We start from the raw sequence: 20675 nt of genomic DNA, 5'->3' as shown, positions 1-20675 counted from the left end.
AACCGTGATAACAGGGTTCTTGCTGATCGGAGCTGGCTTGGCTCTGGCTTATGGGAGGATTAAGATAGCTGAACCGGCTGTTCAAACCCCCACAAAGTTGCCCGCTGGGATTGAAACGGTGGGACGAGGCGCGACTTCTCAGAACAGGCTCATTGAGAGCAGCATGGTTAAGAGCTTGGAGACGCAGCTGCCGTGAATACTCAGAATAACACCTCTGAGCGTATATTGGGATACATCAAGGAAAAGTCCACTCAGAACAACATCTCTGAGCGGACGTTGGATCACATCGTGGAGCAGCTCACTGCAGTCGTGAGTAATCAGCTCTCTGAGCACAAGAATGAAAACACCAGCAAGTTTGATACCATCATGGGGAAGCTCGCGGCTCTCCAACGGGAGATTGAGAGACCAGTGTCGGAGTGTTAAAGAACAGCTTTGAAATTCTCACGAGTTGTCGCAAAAGAAAAATCACCATCATAATCCAGCTACCCCTTCGGAGCCAGCTGTGGGCTCAAGGCTGGAGCCGAACAAAAGCTCCCTGATAACGACTGTGTTTAGTCTGTTCTTCCCATTCCCTACAAGGTTGGCTGGGTTGGCTGGAAGACTGTTTACTTAGCCTGGCAGGGCGAAGGACACTGTCTCAGCTGAACTATGGACACACACACACATACATATACTGATACTGATAAGCACTCACTGACGCATCACCCTCCCTACGCCGGATCCAACGCCACCTCCAACGCTTACCTCCCCTCTGATGTGGACATCGGGTTGGCTGGAGGTGCAGTCGAAGATTGCAGCGGTCCCAGATCAGGTGTACACACTGGAACTCTTCCCCATGTTGCTGTCTGTGTTTATTGTGCTGTGGTGTGTTGATATCTGTGCATTCCTGTATTATCCTTTTGTGTTACACATTTCGAGGGTTTTTTTCCTGCTACCTGGCCTGACCTGTCTCCCCAATGTGATGTTTGTGTATTGTATGTACGGTCGGCAAGGTCTGTCATCTCGGTTGTGGGTAAAAGACCTGCAACTGACACATAAAGGCTATCTCATCATCATCTCATATGAAATATGCATGAACATTTAGATGCAACAAGGTTCATAAAAACAAGACACAGGAACAGACAAGACATTTTCATGTAAGGTCAGGAGCTTATTGTGGAGTTTACATTTGACTCCTACAGTCAGTTATGAATACCTGCAGGTGGCAGTATGCAACATCTGAGTCCAAATGATTACAAACATCACTCCATTGATGTTTGTAATGGTTAAAGGTCAACTGGCTTTATATAAGAAGCAGTTTCAAACTCGGTATTAACAGATGTACTGGGACAGAATCCATCAAGAAAAAAAGAGACGTCTGTCTTCTAAAAGACACACACGCACATAAATGTCTTACTTCTTTAATCAAAACCCCCCAAATAAATTTCAGATGAAGCTGAAAGACAACATAGTGACTTACAAGACGCTTTATGTCCAAGAAAACTAACAGTTCATCATTTATTTACTCACTGGCACAAAAAGCAAAAATCACACTTTTGATTAGTCCAATTATTCGGTCATTCGATGACACATATCCAACAGTATATACACATTTGACATATTTGGGAATGTACAAAGAAATTTTTTTTTTATTACAATTGTGTTTTGGCACAGCACTGTTGGCTCATACAGGTATTTTGGTTCACAATGAGCTGCCAGCCCTTTTAAAATGAATAAAAAACTAGTTATCAAAAATCCTGTAGAAAGCAGATAATTCGTACACACATAATTCAGTGCCAGCTCTAATTCGACGACAGGAAAACCCAATGACTGATATGTCCATCATATTTACCTTAAAGAAAGAAAGAAAGGAAATCAGCCGATGTGGTTTGATACGTCTCGGCTTTCTGTTGTGCAGTCCAACAGGTCCAGCTCGAGTCTTGAATCAAGTGTCATTTTTGGTAGTGATGCAAAAACACCACTTTGCTCAAAGATACTTCAAAACAGAAAGTAGGACCTCTGTAATGAGATTGTTGTCACAGGCTCTAATCTAGCATGTGTGTGAGAATTTAACCAATCACTATTCTTATTAGACAGAAACAGGCGAGTCCAAATAATTTAAAAAGTCCACTATAGTGCGATGTTATAGTGTGATAGGACAGGACTTCCTTTTTTGATGCCTACGATATTTTAGTGCTCACTTCTGTGCACTACTGCTTTAAAACATGTTTACAGTGTGTAAGATGGGAAAAAATGATTAAAACAATACATTTAAAACTCACAGTAGCTTATGTACATACATTCATAATACTGTACTACTATTTAGAAAAATAACAACAGGCAAATGACCAAATTACAACTATATTTAAACATCTGACAGTCAGACAAACTACATCTGTGAGCAATAATGTTCCACAGCTGAGATTTAGAGGATATTCTTCTGAATGTACTGACAGACGTCTGACTTTAATACTGAGACAAATAATACAACAGATTCAAAGGAAATATGGACCGTATTCTGAACAAAGAAGGCCTGTGTCTGATGTCGCCTAAGCTGTTACTACGGCAACACTGGAACGACGTCGTTTTTGCAGACAAACAGTCCAAAAGGGCCGTCGCTAAGGTGAAACTCAAATCAAACACCACACACTCTGGATTAGGTAGGAAATACTGTACTCCTGCTGCTCAGCTGAAGTGCAGATATGGAGAGGTCCAGGAAGCAGGACAGGTTTGGTCCCTACACTGACACTGTGCTCACAGCAGATGGACGCTTTTCATAGGCTCGATCTTTCCTCTTCCTGCAGAAGGCATACAGAGCTGTGAGGGGCACACAGCTGACTGACGACACCAGCAGCAGCACGATGAAGACCTGACCAAAGACGGGGTACTCCGTCACTGCTGATTCACCCTGGGAAGCCACACATACAGTTCACCATTAGCAGAAACTTTTGCTATCAACGCTACAGTCTGTAGAGTGGTACAGCTGCAAACATCCAGATCCTAATCTTGGTAAGGACTCATAACTATGTGAAAGGTATGGCTGAATAAAAAGGTCATCACTGATGTTCAGTTTGACGAGTGTGGATTCTGCTTGTACAATAATATCACGTGTCCATCCAAATCACAACACGTTATAAATAAAATTGTAGAATAAAATAAGATAACATGACAGTGCAGTTTAAAAATAAATTTGCTGTTACACTGGATTACTCATTTACACTCCAGCCAACTCTGCCAAAGTAGTATCCAATGTCATCACTAACATTGTGTCAGAAGGGTGTTCTTCCTGTTTCTGATTCATTTAATTATACTTTTTTGACTGCTAATTTTCAGTTTGATCTCTGTGTACATGGATGGCATCAAACTTCCTTCCCTATATCAAAATATCCCTGTGCTTCCAAGAATGGTTGATTAGGATTTTGGTGGAATTCAAACTCTTGAATGATAGATTTGCTTCAGTCTGTTATTGTTAATAACATTTTATTAATCACCGACTCAGGTGGCTCAGCTGTGCTCCTGCTTCTAGATTTAACTGCAGCCTTTGATACCGTTGACCACAGTAATCTGATCTTGCGATTGGAGCAATGTGATATCAAAGGTATCCCTTTGGAATGGTTTCGGTCCTACCTCTCCGAGAGGACTTTGATGATTTTACGTCCTCCACAGCTCCATTTACTTGTGGTGTCCCGCAGGGTTCCATATTAGGCCCAATTCCCTTTTCAATCTATATGCTCCCCCAGGCCTAATTTTTAGGAAGCATAATATCTGCTTTCACTCTTACGACATCCAGATTTATCTTCGGATAATAGAAACACCACTCCCATGGAATCTTTATTCAAATGCCTTGACAAAGGTAAAACCTGGATGGTCTCAAATTTTTGTACCTTTAATGAGACAAAACTGAAGTAATTATTTTTGGACCAAGCTGTAACTTTTATGCCCCAGATTAATTAGCTATACGCTGGTGTCAGTCCAGTCTGGCACGGCTTCTACTCGTACACAACGCTGCAGCCGGCCTCTTGACCCGTGTAAGGAGACAACATATCACCGCGGCGCTCGCCTCTCTTCATCGGTGCGTTTTAGAATTAAATTTTAAAATCTTTTGACTTATAAAGTGCTAAATGGCCAAGCAACAAACTATTAGTCTGACCTTTTGCAGCTTTACACGCCCTCTAGAGCCTGAAGATTTTCTTGAAAAACAAAGGACGGCCTAACAAAAAGAAGTTTGGGAACCACTGCTATACTGCATGAGAGTTACCAATTTTTTATTCAAATCTTCCTACCTGTTTGATGATGTTAATGTTATTGTTTAATTATTACGTTGTACAGCACTTTGGTCAACTCTTTTTTGTTATTAAATGTGCTTTATAAGTAAATAAATGAAATGACAGATACTTGTTCTTCATTGAACATCCCCAAACTGTTGCCACAAAGTTGGGATCATAAAATTGTCCAAACTGTCTTGGTATGCTGAAGCATTAATGGAATTTTGCAGGAACTAAGGGGCTGAGCCCAGCTCCTGGGAAACAACCCCACACCATAAAGTGCCCCACCCAAACGTTACACAGTACCTTTCTCCTAGCAACCACCAAAACAGACTGGTCCATTGGATTGCCAGACATTCAGCAAGCTTTGAGATCACTGCTTCAGACACTTTGCACTGCGCTTGGATGCAGCTGCTCGGCCGTGGAAATAATAATAATGGATTGCATTTATATAGCGCTTTTCGAGACCCTCAAAGCGCTTTACAATTCCACTATTCATTCACACACCGGTGGAGGCAGCTACAGGTGTAGCCACAGCTGCCCTGGGGCAGACTGACAGAAGCGAGGCTGCCATATCGCGCCATCGGCCCCTCTGGCCATCACCAGTAGGCGGTAGGTGAAGTGTCTTGCCCAAGGACACAACGACCGAGACTGTCCGAGCCGGGGCTCGAACCGGCGACCTTCCAGTTACAAGACGAACACCCAACTCTTGAGCCACGATCGCCCAAATGGAAACTCGTTCCATTAATCTCTGTGCAATGTTCTTGAGTTAGTCTGAAGGTTATGGGATATCTGGAGGTCTGTAGAGATTGACTTTGCAGAAAGATGGCAGCCTTTGCACCTCAGCATCCGCTTTGTGATTTTATGTGGCCACTTGGTGGTGAAGCTGCTCCCATTCCCAGTCGCTTCCACTGTGTTATAATCGCACAAACAGTTCACTGTGGAATACTTCACACTGGAATTCATGGAGCTCCTGAAAGCGATTCATTCTTGCTCATGAAACAACAAATCTTGGTCTTGAGCACAGTTTGGGTAAAAAAAACTTACATGATAATTATGTGCAATTTAAAACTTCAGATCAATACTGTAGGAGGAGTACAGATTCTTGTTGGATGGCAGACGGACTTTGGTCCTTTGGCTGGATGAGCTAATGAAAAAAACATTTCCTTTACTTTTGCTTCTTGATTTGTTGAGCTATTTGGAAGTCGTCGATTCACAGCATCATTTAAATCTAAACGATCCTATTTAATAGTGCACTACGCCATCTTTTTTGCCATTTTCCACCAGACTTTTCCGCTCATTTCCTTTTTGGAGTGCACGGTATCACAGGAGACTTTGTTAAACATGACCTAACCCAAACCTTCAATAATGATAATCCATACTGTCTGTTGAGGAGAAAGTAAAAATGTCTACACGTCGGGAATATTGAAAGCAGAACTCACCAGCTCTTTATTCCATGCTTGGTAAGTGGGTGTCCCTCCTTGGATGTAGTTAATGATGTAAAATATAAAGAGGCCAATAAGGAGCAAGGGACTGGTTACTGCCCACATGATTTTCCAGTACCAGTTGGGACGATGACCAAGCATGTCTTCTATGTCTTTTTCAAACCTAAAGAGAGTAGAAAACATGCTCGTATCGATTATTGAACTTTACAGCAGTAGAATAGTAGTACATTATTTATAGCCAGAACAAAAAGGTTTTAATCTACAGTAACAAATGTGGAAACAATCACAATGACAGCACATACCTCTTAATTCCATAGATGTAACTAACAGCTATGACCTCAATGAGGACAATGAACAGCAAAGAGAAAGTGGCTGCGTAGTCGTTGAATATGGTAAACCAGTAATTCCCTGAGGTGGTGGTGAAGCCCAGGCCCAGCAGCAGACAAAACACACACACCAAACCTGCAAGAAAAGCTCAGTCACTGGTGCACCAAATTACAACACCAGTCACAAAGAGGATTAGGGCCACTGGGGGGAAAAAGGGGACACGTCCTTTTTTCACTTCTTTTCAAGAATTCTGATAAAAAAGTCAGAATTCTGACTTTTTTATCAGAATTATTTTTTTCAGAATTCTGGATTTAACAGGAAGCCAAAACAGGAGAAATCTGCTCTCTCTTTCTAGTCCCTGTCAGGACTCTTGCTGCAGCATTTTGGATTAGCTGAAGGCTTTTCAGGGAGTTTTTTGGACTTCCTGATAATAATGAATTACAGTCGTCCGCCTGGAAGTAAAACATGCATGATCTAAATTTTAAGCATCACTGTGAGACAGGATATTTCTAACTTTAGAGATGTTGCACAAATGGAAGAACGCAGTCTTACATATTTGTTTAATATGTGCATTGAAGGACACATCCTGGTCAGGTGGCTGCAGCCTGGCCCTGTACCAGGAGCGGCTCAGCTGCTGGACACGGTGTTCCCAGAACGATTCGTGGAGGAGCTCCTGGCAACAACGAAGTGGGTCTGCAGTCACTGGCAGGCAAGCCTTGAGGTTGCCATGACTGTTTAGCCAGTGGCAGGAGCTTGGCCCCAAGAGTCCCAGCACCGCCATTCTTCTCCAATAATCTGTTTTCTTCTGTTGTGTCTCAGCATCTCCTGCTATGGAACGGCTGGCCCGGGTTCAGTAAGTTAATGGGGCAGTGCGCAGTGGTGCATTCACAGCTGGTAGAGGCATGCGGTGTCTCTGCTGCACTCAGCTATGGTGTGGGGCCATCGGACACTGATTCTGGGGGACGTAGCAGGGCCTTCACAGGAGATCATGTTGGTTCCAATAGGTTTTCCACCACCGCAGCAGTGTCATAATAACAGCCTATACTCAGCCTTTGACCAAGTCATGAAAACTGATGGTCAAACAGTGTGCCCTGATGTAACAGTAACGCACTTTGTGTTCATTGGAGACAGATTGTGTCGAGTGACTGAGACACCAGAAGAACACAACCAGTTTCAAGTGTTGAAAAGCTGGCGGAAAAAACACAAACATAGATGGCTGTAACGAGCCACCCGAAAAATCATTTCGGCTGCTCACATAATAATAATGGATTGGATGTATATAGCACTTTCCAAGGCTTCATTCATTGACTCTCACACACTGGTGGAGGCAGCTACAGTTGTAGCCACAGCTGCCCTGGGGCAGACTGACAGAGGCGAGGCTGCCATATCGCGCCATCGGCCCCTCTGGCCATCTCTAATAGGCGGTAAGGTGAAGTGTCTTGCCCAAGGACATAATGACCAGGACAGCGAGCCCGGTGATCGAACTGGCGACCTTCCGGTTACTGATGCGCTTCCCAACCCCCTGAGCCACGGTCGCCCGTGGGTTATGATAAAACTCTGGAATCGAATCATGGCCTGATTCTACTGGCCGAGCATCTGGGAGGATGTGCAGCGATGGGGAGAGTTGGTTATTGCAGCTAAATGTGTGCTGTAAATGCATAAATGCTCTGTATACCCCTGTCTCCTTAGTTAGATCATGTTCAGCTGTGTTCCCTCCTGTGGTTTGTTGCCTCGCGTGCATATTTATGTCTGCGCCTCCCACCGTCCTCTTCCTCCGAGCTGTGTGCTACTCCCTGTGTTCCAGTTTAGTTTAGTATTTCTGGCACCCAGCAATGAAGCTGTGTGTCTGTGCTTGGGTCCAATCCTGCCTGCTTTACACACCGAGTATTATAAAGCCTTTCTGTTCTGAACACTCAAAGCTCTAAAAGCCAAATTCTCACACAGCGTAAAGCTCCTGGCATTCCCAGACATCTGCTTTCTCACAATGGTAGGACCATAAAGAATCACTTTGATAATATCTGCACGGCCTGTCGTAGGAAGTAGGAGCATCACAAGTTACTACTTTGAATTCTATTTAACTTTGTGCACTCAGCTGAAAACTAGTTTTATAGCTGCAATAAACATAAATGCTGCTCTTTACCACTGTCAATGTGTTTGTAACCCAACCAGACAGACAGGAAAAGTGTGGCAACGGTTCAGTGAGAATACATAGCAGCAGAAAGTACGAAGACCTTCTCCACCAACATCAGTACGGATCTTACCACTGAACAACTCGTTGCTCATGCGGGACATAATCTTGAAATCACGTAACGGGGTGATGATGGCTGTAACGTTTCCCAACATGCTGCCCATTCCTAACAGCAGGAGCATGAAGAAGTACAGTACAGACCACAGCTGGGGCAAAGGCATGTTCTTAATGGCCTCACTGTACACTATGAAGGCCAGGCCTGTCCCCTCTACTGCCTGAAACAAAAATAACGGGAGTTTATAGTTGAAATAGAAACTGAATTTAGTGTCAGTGTTTTACATGTCAAATAAAAAGACTTCAAAATGTCTCTTTATGAAGTATTATTCATACAGACACGCTTCACAGAGATCATTCATTCTTATAAAATACCTATAAGTGGATGCACATGCCACAACCTTATCTCAATAATTATAATTACAGTAAAGAGGCTTCATGTCTGTGAACATGGAGACGATGTACTGTATCATATATCATACTGATGGGGAACATGTTTCCTGCAGAAATATTATGCACAGTTTTCCAAAAATACAGTGTACTGAGGTGCTTTTAAAATTTTTGGTAATATAGTAAAGATTTTTAACCTAAATAAGTAATAATATTTTACAATTCAGCCAGGGTGGAGTGTAAATATGCAAAGTACCAACCCAGTATCATAGCAAAATGTGTAATAGACACGCCGGCCCACCGTGCCCACTTCACACTTTGCCTCTCTAAAACGTGAGAGAGACAAACATGCATGAGTTGCATTACTGCATGCAGAAATTGCATTACCAGCAGGGGGAGAAAATATATTTAAAGCCACAAAATCGTAACGTACAAAGTAGATCCCAGGCTCCCAGCATCGTCACGGCTAATATGGATATACATGCGAATGTGTTAATATTGTCTGTTTAAACGCTTTCCTGTTATTATTTTCATGTTGGCTTGAAATCAAATATTTCCCTCTGCTGGTCCTGCAGCTTATTTCAACTTAATGCAACGTGTAGATTTTACGTTTTGGAGGCAAAGCGTGAAATGGGCACTGTGGATCGGGGTGTTTGATATCGGGTTGTACAGACAGGCAGCAGCAGTGGTATGTTTTAGTCATTAGCTACAGGTTTTTAATTAAACGGGCTACACAGAAAAATACACAAAAAACCACTGTGTGTTGTAACAGGAACAGGAAGTGATATAATACCACAGAGAGACCAAGTCTACAATAACACATTTGTGGTTTAAGCAGTCAAATTGAGTTGTTTGGTGTTGTTGGTTGGATGGATGGATGATTAAAGAAACAACACATACTGACAGTTAACAAACAGGGGCCTGAGGAGCATGTTATTATTTTATTATTATTATTATAAGTGATTATTCTTTTGATCAGCTTGGTCAAACACTGCTGCTGGATGGCATTCAAACTTCCAACCAGGATCTGTCAGTGTGGTCGTGCCACTGGCATGAACAGCAGACTCAAACTAACCCCACACGTGTTCAGCCCTGCAGGCAGCTTCTGTCCTGGCTCTTTGACACAGTGTTTAGAGTTTTATTTTGGATTCATGATTCTTTCCTTTACATTCAGAAGATGATTGAAGTTCAAACTTCGTATGGTTTAGTCTTGAGTTGAGTTATTTTAGTGTCTCTGGGTTTATCGGTCTTTCATGGTCTCTTGTTTGATATTATTAGGTTCCTTCTGTGTCTTTGTCTCGCCTCTGTTTTTCTCTTCTCAGCCTCTCCTGTGAAAGTCAGTCTCGTCTCTGTGTTTATTTACCCATCTATTTCATGTCTCTGTGTCTGTCCCTCAGCTCAGTCATGTCTGTCTGGTCTGCGTTCTGTCTACCTGTCTATGTTTCCTCTCTTGTCTTGTTTCATCCTTTGTCTCTCCAGTCTGTCATGTATCTGTTTATCCCTAGTCCCAGTGTCTATCACGTCTTAGTCTGGGTCTCAGTGTGTGTTACTTCCCATCTTATTTGTCCCTATGTCCTTATTTGTACTTATGCCTGTCTCTTTGTTCAGTTTTACTTCCTCTGTGTTCCCTGGTGTGTTCCATCTCCCTAATTATGTCGTGTCTTTAAGTCTCCAGTGTCACATCGCTGTCATACATCCCCTCATGCTGTGTGCTCTATTTTTGCATTTCTCCCTAGTGTCCATGTAAAGAGCTGAAAATAGCTATCTGTTAAAACATGGCATTGAAAACAAACAGAGAAAACTGCCAAACTTAAAGTTTTTCGTTTGTTTGTTTATGTTTGTATTTGTTAACCTGTCATTTAAACGTTCTTGGTGGACTGTGGCAGTTTCAGGTATTAAAATGCTATTCCACATCTGGACACTAGAGGGTGCATAGTGTTTTTGTAGTTCAGTTAGTACCTCGCAACAACAAATTGTATTTGATTTAAATTGAACTCCAAAGTGAAGGAGGAGATCATTAAGATGAAGAACTAAAATAAAACTGTAAGAGAGACGGCAAAAACTTAGGAGTGGTCAAATCAGCAGTTTGGTACACCTGGTTACCTTTATCAATGCATGTACAGAGGCTTTATAGGAAAGTGCAAACTACCGTATTTTTCAACCATAAGGTGCACCGGATTATAAGGCGCATTGAGGTAAACAAAACAGTCAGATAAGTCAAACTTTACTCAACTCATTCTTCTTGCTTCCTCCTCTTCCCTACCATTGATTCATTAATGCTGTATTCTCTCCAGCGGCTCTATTCCCATGTTGTTGCAGTATATTAATGACTAACCTCGTGTTGAGGATGGATTATCTCAGTTGTTCTCCTGACTGAAGTTTGGTCTGTTTACAGCATCCTCCATGCGATTGCATTTGTCTCTAACCACCAGGAATCCTCACGTTAACTTCTATCGAGTGGAAAAATTTAGTGTTCATCCTTTTAATAAATCCTGTTTTCATGGATGCCTGGATGTTAAACTTAATTGTTACACCTGGTAAAGCAGCAACACTGATCATTTTATTAAAGATGAAAGAATTTAGACAGTTTTTAACTCTCAGTGATGCTGCAGTGTTTGTTTGACTTGGGGACCTGAAGAGACGGAGTTTAGGATCCAGATTACTCCGCGAGGCTCCTGACTACGGCAGCTGTAATGCTCCAACAATCCATCAAGCGCTGCGGCTTCATAGTTTACCAAAGTCGTACCAAAACATTTTTGACAGATTTCTGAGCGCCATGTACCACATAAAATCGGTTCGAGGTCAGTAAGCACAACCAGAATTCATACATAAGGCGAACTGTCGATTTTTGAGAAGATTAAAGGATTTTACGTGCACCTTATAGTGCGGAAAATACGGTAGTGGTTACCCTCAAAACAGAAAGGGCAGATTAGATTGTCAGAAAACATCTAAATAGCATGCACTGTTCTTGGACAGACAAAAGGAACAGCTCATGATCTTAAGCTTTTTAAAATTGCAGTGGTATGTGCATGTCAATCACATTGTCACTGTTTTATTTAAAATATACTGGGGTAGTGTACAGAGGCCAAATGACAGAAATTGTGTCATGGTCCAGAAACGTATGGACCTGACTGTACGATCAGACTCTGGGTGACAAACGTTGATCATTTATCGTTTCTCTTTTTCTTCCCGATTTAAGTAACTTCCAACTTTCCATTATTTTATAACTGAATAGTGTTTCCTGTGTGGTTACTGTATGTAGATGAGTGTAACTCACTGTGTCTAGTTCCTTTTCCAGGTTGCACTCTCCCTCTCTTACTTTGTCGGCAATTTGGGCAAACTGCTCTGGATATGTTGTGTTCAGCTTCTCAGTCCACTCGAGAACGCTGTCCATGCTGATGGCGTCTTCTGCTAGATCAAAGGTATTTAGCAGCAGAAGGCGCATTCTGAAAACAAAGAAAAAGGAGCACAAATTAACCCTGACCTTCAACAATGATTGCACAGGCCATTTTGCAACCTGTTGAACTTAGACGTATTTCACAAAGTGTTTCCTTTATTAGACTGGGAACTGATGTGATACTGAACTAAGTTTACAGTCCACTTATGTTTTTGCGGCAGATGAGAGACAGTTTTAACTGTTTTTGTTCTTAGTTGTTTCAACTGCAAAAACCAACCATTTCGTTCTTACTTTTTTGTATTACTTTAGTAAAATCATTGCATTTATTCACTTCATGTTTTGCTGCCAACCACTGGCAGGTGTAATGAATGACACTTATGTTAATGAAAAACAATGTTCTGTTGGGTTTTGGCATTCATGTGGATGGTACTTTGACCCCTACCACATACCAGCCCCCCACCACTAACCCCCAACTACTATCAACTCCAATCCCCCCCATCCACCCAACCCTCCACCACACCACAGATATTTGTTCAGAGTTGTTATGTCTTGTTATTAAGTGATCTAACACTGGACACATGTTCTGTATACCAGATTCTAGGTCCAAAGTCCTATTGTGCAAAAGAAAGAACATTTCTGGGTTTTTCTTTTCAATGATAAAGCAAAGCAACACGCTGTGTTGTTAAAGTACCAAATTACTCAACTGACAGAGAAATGCACACAGCCTGTTTTCAGAATACAGTGACAGACTATTCTCTCGATGAACATGGTGTCAGCTGTTATCACAACATACAGCTTCATTTCAATGTAATCTTTATTGGAGAAGTGCAAAATGTACACTGGTGTCATCATTTTCAGATAAGTTTTGTTGAGCTTGTCTGTAACTTTGTTAATAATGTAACAGAATCAAAACCATACTCTTTCCTCATCCTCACCGGGTAGTTTTTGTTCTCCAAGCCTTATGCTAACCTCTAAATCTAAACATAACCAAGTAGTTTCGGTTCATCAACCTAACCAAACAATGACTAAACCGCAGTTTTACAATGGTCCCAAACAACTGGTCCAGGCATTACTCGAGCGTCCTGGTTGAACGATTAATGTGTTTGTACCACCTCACCTTGATTCTAAAGAAAACTTTTTAAAAATGGTTTCAATGTAAAAGCACTAATACATGTCATTGTAGAAGCACTTGCATGAAGATGTTTAGATGACAGTAATAAACACTGTTCATTTGGAGCCCTTGTTGCACTTCCATAAGCTTGTGATCTCACAACTTTGCAGCCACTGGTCTCAGACATTGCCCTAGCATGGCCAACCAGGACCTACTCTCCATCCCTGAGCACCTGCATCACCGACTGCTATTAACTTCTTGCTAGAGTCGCTTTAGCTAACTAACACTAAAATGTCTCAGCGACAAACAAAACTCACCAAATGTTCAGTTGTTGGCTGCGAGCGCAAACACAGACGTCTTCACGCACTCCCAGCATCTGAGGAACTGAAGACCCAGTGGATTACTTTTATTTTGATGCAATGTCCCCACAACAATAGGAAAATCCATTGTGTTTGGCTAATGGCTAATGTGGCTAATGTTACTGTTAGCTTTGATTTTATGCCCTCAGGCCAGAGCTATGTTTAAATTGTAGTCTAGGGTCCAAGTGAAAAAACAAACCAAACAGATTTATATGTCTCTACGCTCACTTATACTGTTAGTTTTGTTTTGGTTTATTTCATTTCTTTCATCAAAGTCAGTCAGATTTAAGACTTCTATGACGCATTTAAAACCACTCTGAATGAAAAGAAAACCCAAGAAAAACAAAACTAAAACCTCAAATGCTTCTGGGTTTGGGGCACCAGCTGTTTTGATTTTTTTTTTTTTTTTAACCTTAAAACAAACTCGTCCTTGGTATTATCTCCAACAAGCTAATGTAATGTGCACGGCTAGTCCAAAAAGCTGATGTAGACTGCCTTGTTTGACCTCCATACAAATGCGTTTGCAGTTTCATGGTCCGGGAATGCTGAATTATGCTGAATTTAAAACTTTTCCTGCACAAGACATAAATGTTGCTGACCCTACTGTGCTGATGTGGATAGTATTGATATGGGATTAGCTTGGTGAATGGTTTAAAAATAATAGCTGACACACGTTATTTTCACAAATATCATAACAGAAAAAAATCCCCATGTCTTATTTTCTCTATGTTGAGAAAAAAGATTTATTCAAGATATTTTGATGCCAATTAAGGCCAATAGTTTACTCACTCTGCCTTAAATATTGTCGTTTGCAGCTTGTATTCTTAACCAGAAGTCATTTACAAGTCATTTTCCATGCCAGTGTTTTACACTGTTACAATCCTGATCTTATAATTGTAACATCATATCATAACATGCAAATTTGGCTGTTTTGACATATAAAATACTGGTTCAAAGATAAAGTTTGTGGTATTTTTTATGTTACTCAGTTGGATTTGAGGCCACAAAGAGCCTCTTTAAAAATGAGCTAGTATAACAGCATGTTACAAAGCATGTGTGATATTCTGAATTTTGGAAATTGAAGTACACATGCCTGGATTTGTAATAACTTGTTGAACCGTATAATATATCACGCCTATAGGGACACACCTGTAAATTTACAGGCATGCTTGCATGTGTAGCGGGAACCCTGCATTAGCACAAAACATACATACCTGTCCAGGCAGTTCTCGTAGTTGAGAGTAGCCTTGAAGCCATAGATGGCAAAGGTGACGATGCTGGCAAAGATAGAGGTTCCACTGTTGATAAGTGAGACAACGATGGCCTGGTTCTGAAAGTTGTTGTTGTGCTGGTTGTAGCTAGCAAAGGCTATTAGTGAGCCAAAACCCAAACCGAGGGAGAAAAAGATCTGAGTGGCTGCATTGATCCACGCTCTAGGATTGGCAAGTTCAGCCATCTAAAAGCAGACAAATGTACATACACATAAAAGATAAACCACTCTAAGTATGAAACCTGAAGAGCCTTATCTGCGTAGCACATTTCCTAGACACTCTTACCTTGGGTGTGAACATGTATTTGAGGCCATTGATGGCACCATGAAGAGTCACACCCCGAATCAAGTAGATAAACAGGACCAGATAAGGAAATGTAGCTGTGAAGTACACCACCTGTAGAAGCCAACCAGCACAATCATAGAAAAGTTCAAATGTGTAAGTGTGATGATGGAATGTTTATGAATTTTATCATAACTTGGTAACTTTGTGTTACAGTATGTTTTAGTTAGGCACTAGGGTCTGCTGGTTTAGAAAATATTTGTAAATTACATTCACCAAATCCTCCATTAGGTACACATTGCTACTAATGGGGTATAGCCCATATGCTGTGTGGTATAGAAGGCTTGTTAATATTGCTCAGAGATTTTGGGGGATATTGACATAACATCACACAGTTGCTGCTGTTGGTCCATATCTAGGAACATCTCCACTTCCACCACACCGCAAAGAACTGTGCTAGATTCATATTAAGTACAGTGAACTGAGAGAACTAATTACTCATAACCATCTCACAGATGGAACATTCTGTACAGCCACTTTTTATACTAACTTAAAACAGTTAACTGTTACGGTTACTTAAAAATCCATCATTGACCCATCAGTCTTAGCCAATTATAGGCCAATCTCCAACCTTCCTTTTATCTCAAAAAAATCTTGAAAGAGTGATTTTAAAAGACAAATGGTTTATTTGAAGAGTTTCAGTCAGGTTTCAGAGCTCATCACAGCACAGAAACAGCTTTAGTGAAGGTTACAAATGATCTTCTTATGGCCTCTGACAGTGGACTCATCTAATGTTACTGTAAATGGAGAGTCCTCTTCACACACTGAGGTTAATTATGGAGTTCCACAGGGTTCGGTGCTAGGACCAATTCTGTTTACATTATACATGCTTCCCTTAGGCAGCATCATTAGAAGACATAGCATACATTTACACTGCTATGCAGATGACACCCAGCTCTATCTGTCCATGAAGCCAGATAACACACACCAATGAGTTAAACTGCAGGAATGTCTTAAAGACATAAAGACCTGGATGGCCGCTAACTTTCTGCTTCTTAATTCAGATCAAACTGAGGTTATTGTACTCGGCCCTGAAAAGCCTAGAAATATGGTATCTAAGCAGATTCTTACTCTGGATGGCATTACCTTGGCCTCCAGTAACACTGTGAGGAACCTTGGAGTCATTTTGACCAGGACATGTCCTTCAATGCAGATATTAAACAAATATGTAAGACTGCCTTGAGTGGTTTTCAGCTTTGTGCTCCTTGTTTTTGTGTTGATATGACTTTTAAAAAAAAGATATATGTCCTCATTAGGATTGGGAATTCTGTCATTCTGTGGGTCTGCAGCCTAAGATTTATACTGTTAACTTGTTATACTGTATAAAGCACTGTGAGTGCTCAGGCAGAGTTGAAAAGCGGTATATAAGAACTGGTGTGTTTACCATTTAATTATGTGACAATGCATTTATGTTACTTGGCATCAAAATTTATGAAGTGGCATTTTCATGATGGCGATTGTTGTGCTCATATCCACTTCTGATATGTATCACAGAAACTCGTGAGTCTCCTTACCTTTCCTGTTGACTTTACTCCTCGCACAATGAACAGGTAGGTTATTGCCCAGGCAAGCACGAGACACAGTGCCTGTCCTGTATGAATGCCTCCATTCTCTTCAATAGAAGAAGAGATGTTCAGTGTTTCCCTGTAGAAGAAATATTGGGTGGGTGTAGCCACCTCACACTCCTCTGTAGGTCCCGTTCGGTTTGAATTTATGGGGCATACTGCCCAGGGCAGGACTGACTGCAATTGACATAAACATGAAGAGCAGCAGAGATGTGTTACATCCAAATGAGCTACAACAACGTAGCATGTGTTTGAAAAAACTGCAGTAGTTTGAAAATTAGCAGCTCACTTGAAATGAATGAAAGAGGTACCAGAAACTCCATGCATTGATGACGTTGTAATAGAGACAGAGATACACGGATGTCACAACGCTAGCAAGCCCTAAAACAGAAGAACAGCAAATAAAATCACCAATCTCACATTGACACTTGTTACTTATACCTGCTGTACTATTGTAGGGTACCTGCATATAAAGCGCCTCGAGGCAACTGTTATTGTAATTTGGCGCTATATAAATAAAATGAAATCAAATTGTCTACATAAAATTAAACTGTTCATTTGAAAGATTAAAACTTAAACAAAGCCCAGGTGTTTTTCATTCACAGCACTCTACAAAGTTCTGTCTGTAGCTCCTTTGCACAGACTCCTTTTTAGCTTCTTCTAATGCAACATTCAAACTGCTTACTGTTTTGTCACCAGAAAGGCTCTCCTTGGTACTCCTTTATAACACCTCTAGTTTTCCAAAAGTGTAGCTAAAAGTGTGCGGTAAATGCATTGTGACTTCATTTTAATCAAGCACTTACCCAATCCTCCCAAATACGGGCTTATCGAAGTCCATGCCCCGATGCTACCTAAACGCATCTTCTGACCAATGGCGAGCTCCATGTAGAATAAGGGCAACCCCTCCAAAAGCAACATGATGAGATACGGGATTAAGAACCCCCCTGAAGGCATGAAGGGTGAATACAGTACAAATGTTATACAGTGGACAAATTTGCTATATAAACATCACCACAATTATAAATAATTATAAAAAATATGCAACCATAGCATTTTAAGAATCCCATGAGTGTAAACCAGAAGCACACTTTCTAAGCTGATAGGAGCCATATTAACCCTTGGATGCACAATCTACCAATACCTACCTACACTCTTCCACAGGTGGGGTCAAAAATGACCCCAAATAAAATCAATGCATTTTGCTATAAACTTGGTTTCCACTCTTTTCCCCTGTCTGTGTCCTCACCTGATACTCTTGTGACCTTCAGGTGTTTTGCGTAAGTGGCTGAGGACAAGCATTTCTAACTAACATTTTTATGGTGGTACCCTTCTGAGCAGTCTGGAGAATTACAGTGTGCCAACAAACCCCTGACCCAACTGGCACCAGTCTCCCTACTTGGCAGAAGACCATCTATCTGTGCTTGGCTATGGTCAACCTTGTATGTGTGAAACATCTTTTCACGTTGTTCCTTCTGCAACGCACAGTGTGCTGAGTTTCTAATTACACTCACAAAGGTGATTTGTTGTCAAGACAAAAAGTGTTATGGTGTCGGTCACTAGCACAGTACTGTCGTACGTAGTAGGACGCTGAAAAATTCCACATCCACACAGTAAATGAAGGGTGACGCACAGAGTCAGATTCTGGCAGTCAGAGAGAAACATCGGGACAAACACCCCGGCACAAAGTGCCATATGTTGGAAACATTTCCAGGGAAGAGCCGAAAACATTTTTTCTTCTTTAAATGTCTGAATGCTTGCGCTGCGTTTATTTTAGTTCGTCTTTAAATTGCGCACTCTCACACTTAAACGGAGTCTGTTTAAACAAGCCTACTTCGAAACCGCTTCTGATTATTATTATTTGCTTTTCGCTCCGAACGCTTAATGACCGTCATCTACTTTTATTATTGTTTTCAGCAGCGAGACAGCTGACAATAGTCAGGTAAGGATTCCATAGGAAATTTACCACGGAACGCCCCGCCCCCTTTGATAAAATCTTAATCAACAACTCTTCACACCAATTAAAGAATATTAAGTTACTTACTTACAATTCAATTAATGGTATTGAGAAATTATAAAGGGACGTTTACATGACACATGGCTGTAGTAACTCGTTTACCAGCTGAGGTGAGTAAAATCCGTTATGTACAACATCACTGCTTTCCACTGAATCTTTGAAGACAGAGAGTGTATTGAGATTTGTCATTTCAAATCAAATACACTCTGTGCTCATCAAACATGATCATAAACCTGGTAACCTCCCTCTACTTAAAGGCACAAGAAAGTGCTGCTCATGATTTAGTGAAAGAGGGTCACACGGACTTACCTCCGCCGTGTAATTGACAGAGGTATGGAAACCGCCACACGTTTCCCAGTCCGACTGCATATGATACACAGGCCAGCACAAATTGCATGGGGCTGTCCCAGTTGGGTCTTCCATCTTTTTCCATGACTCGGTCCTGTGTGTAGCCTCAGTGAGCCCGCAAAAGAATTAGTGTCCGCTGCGTGGGTGAAGCTGTGCTCAGCCTGAGCCTGGTTTATAAGCCCTCTGCGACTGTAGCGAAGGCGGAGCCAAAAGCTTCTGTTATTCAAAGTGTTAGTAAAGGGGGTGAGGCATGGAAAATAACCCAGGTGGATGTTTCTTTTATTTGATACATACATACCGCAGAAAGAGGGCGACACACAGAGACAGGGGCAAAGAAAAAGTCCTTAAGAAGCACAAGACTGAATAAATGTGTGTGAATGAGAGGGAGAGAGGTGCAACAGCAAAGCTGCAAGTACAGCTAGTGAAACCAGACCTGGGGTCAACCATTCAAAACAACTGACAGAGGCCAAGAGAGGTGAAGAAGAGAGTGCAGGCAGAGTGGAACTGAGTGTCAGGGGTGATTTATGACTGGTTAGCAGGTCTACAAGATGCTGGATTGTAGATGGTGGCGCTAACAACCAACCAACTAACCAACAAAAAAGTAGGAGGCAGAGCTGGAAGTGGTGGATTGGAAGATTTTCACTCGGAGTGACCAGAGTGGGCTACAAATGAGAACATTAGCTCAGGTTGAGTGATTTGGAGGCAATATTAGAGAGTTATGGTTGAAATGGTTCGGACATGTGCAGAGAAGGCAGAGTGGATGGAGTGAACAAAGAATGACAGCGATGCCAGGTAGGAAGGCGGGAAAAGACCTCAGAGGAGGTTCATGGATGTAGTTAAGGAGCACATGCAGAGGGCTGGTGTGACTAAAAAGGATGAAACAGGCAGATGGCAGGGTCTCAAACTTGAATGAGCTGTGGGCCACTGCTGGCGCTGTCATCTCATTGGAGGGCCACTTTAGTGTTCAAGGGGTACAAAAAACAAGCAAGAAAACTCCCACAAATATCTCCAAAAATGTAGCATTTTGTGTGTTTTTTAAAATTTCAAATATTGTTTAACAAGACAAAGCTGCCAATGTGAACACGCTTTTTTCTCACTTCAACTAACTGAAGCCTTTCATTGAACTACCAAATAAACACATTGGTGCTCTGTGTGGCCACACACGTGGCAGCACTTCTGCCATCATTGTGTTCGGATGTAACAAAATCAAAATGCAGACATTAGTGTGATTTTGGGCTCTCCTTCAGCTCCTGTGCAGAGCTGATTGTTGAATATGTGCAGACAGCAGCATGTTTCTGTCTCTCCTGAGGACCGTAAGGACAGTAACACCAAATTACAAAAATTCTTGCACTCAATATCTCCTCATTAACAAACTTTTAACTGAAGATGAATCATTGAGGAATGAAGATGTTCTCACAGTATTCTTCACTCACTGACTGCCTGTAGTTTCTAATATCTCAGTTTGTTACTAACGCAGCTGCTGTCCACACAATAAAAGAAACCAGATTAAAATAGCAAAGCCCAATGTGCTAAAACCAACTGTGTACATAATTATATACGTTTCTACAGGACTGAGGGAGTTATTACTAAAGACTGTGACTCCTTCAATGAGTTTCAGTC

At 41.5% G+C, this 20675-nt stretch overlaps 1 protein-coding gene across 1 annotated transcript; it reads right to left on the bottom strand.

Annotated features, from left to right (window-relative positions):
- Positions 1-1395: 1395 nt before the first annotated feature.
- Positions 1396-19234, bottom strand: slc6a20 (solute carrier family 6 member 20). Its single transcript, XM_085422022.1, has 11 exons — positions 19017-19234; positions 17497-17637; positions 16983-17074; positions 16643-16870; positions 15072-15182; positions 14730-14971; positions 11926-12094; positions 8278-8479; positions 5992-6151; positions 5687-5852; positions 1396-2887 (listed from the first exon to the last, which is right to left on the bottom strand). The coding sequence occupies exons 1-11, from the start codon at positions 19138-19140 to the stop codon at positions 2717-2719; spliced, it is 1806 nt and encodes a 601-aa protein (XP_085278148.1). The 5' UTR covers positions 19141-19234; the 3' UTR covers positions 1396-2716.
- Positions 19235-20675: the final 1441 nt, after the last annotated feature.

Source organism: Rhamphochromis longiceps, linkage group LG11, assembly GCF_057381845.1.
Source record: "Rhamphochromis longiceps isolate RC_006_pf linkage group LG11, R_longiceps_female_GT1.1, whole genome shotgun sequence".
Lineage (NCBI taxonomy): Eukaryota > Metazoa > Chordata > Actinopteri > Cichliformes > Cichlidae > Rhamphochromis > Rhamphochromis longiceps.
The sequence above is the reverse complement of the archived record's forward strand: the minus strand, read 5'-3'. Positions and strand labels throughout refer to the sequence as shown.

What these genes read in the sequence shown, in the direction of transcription:
- slc6a20 (XM_085422022.1), bottom strand. Translation starts at nt 19,140, where the DNA reads ATGGAAAAAGATGGAAGACCCAACTGGGACAGCCCCATGCAATTTGTG. An exon ending in ACCTCTTTCATTCATTTCAA is followed by an intron (nt 16,871 to 16,982) that starts GTGAGCTGCTAA and finishes TGTCAATTGCAG; the next exon opens with TCAGTCCTGCCCTGGGCAGT. An exon ending in TGGAAAAGGAACTAGACACA is followed by an intron (nt 8,480 to 11,925) that starts GTGAGTTACACT and finishes TTTTTGTTTCAG; the next exon opens with GCAGTAGAGGGGACAGGCCT.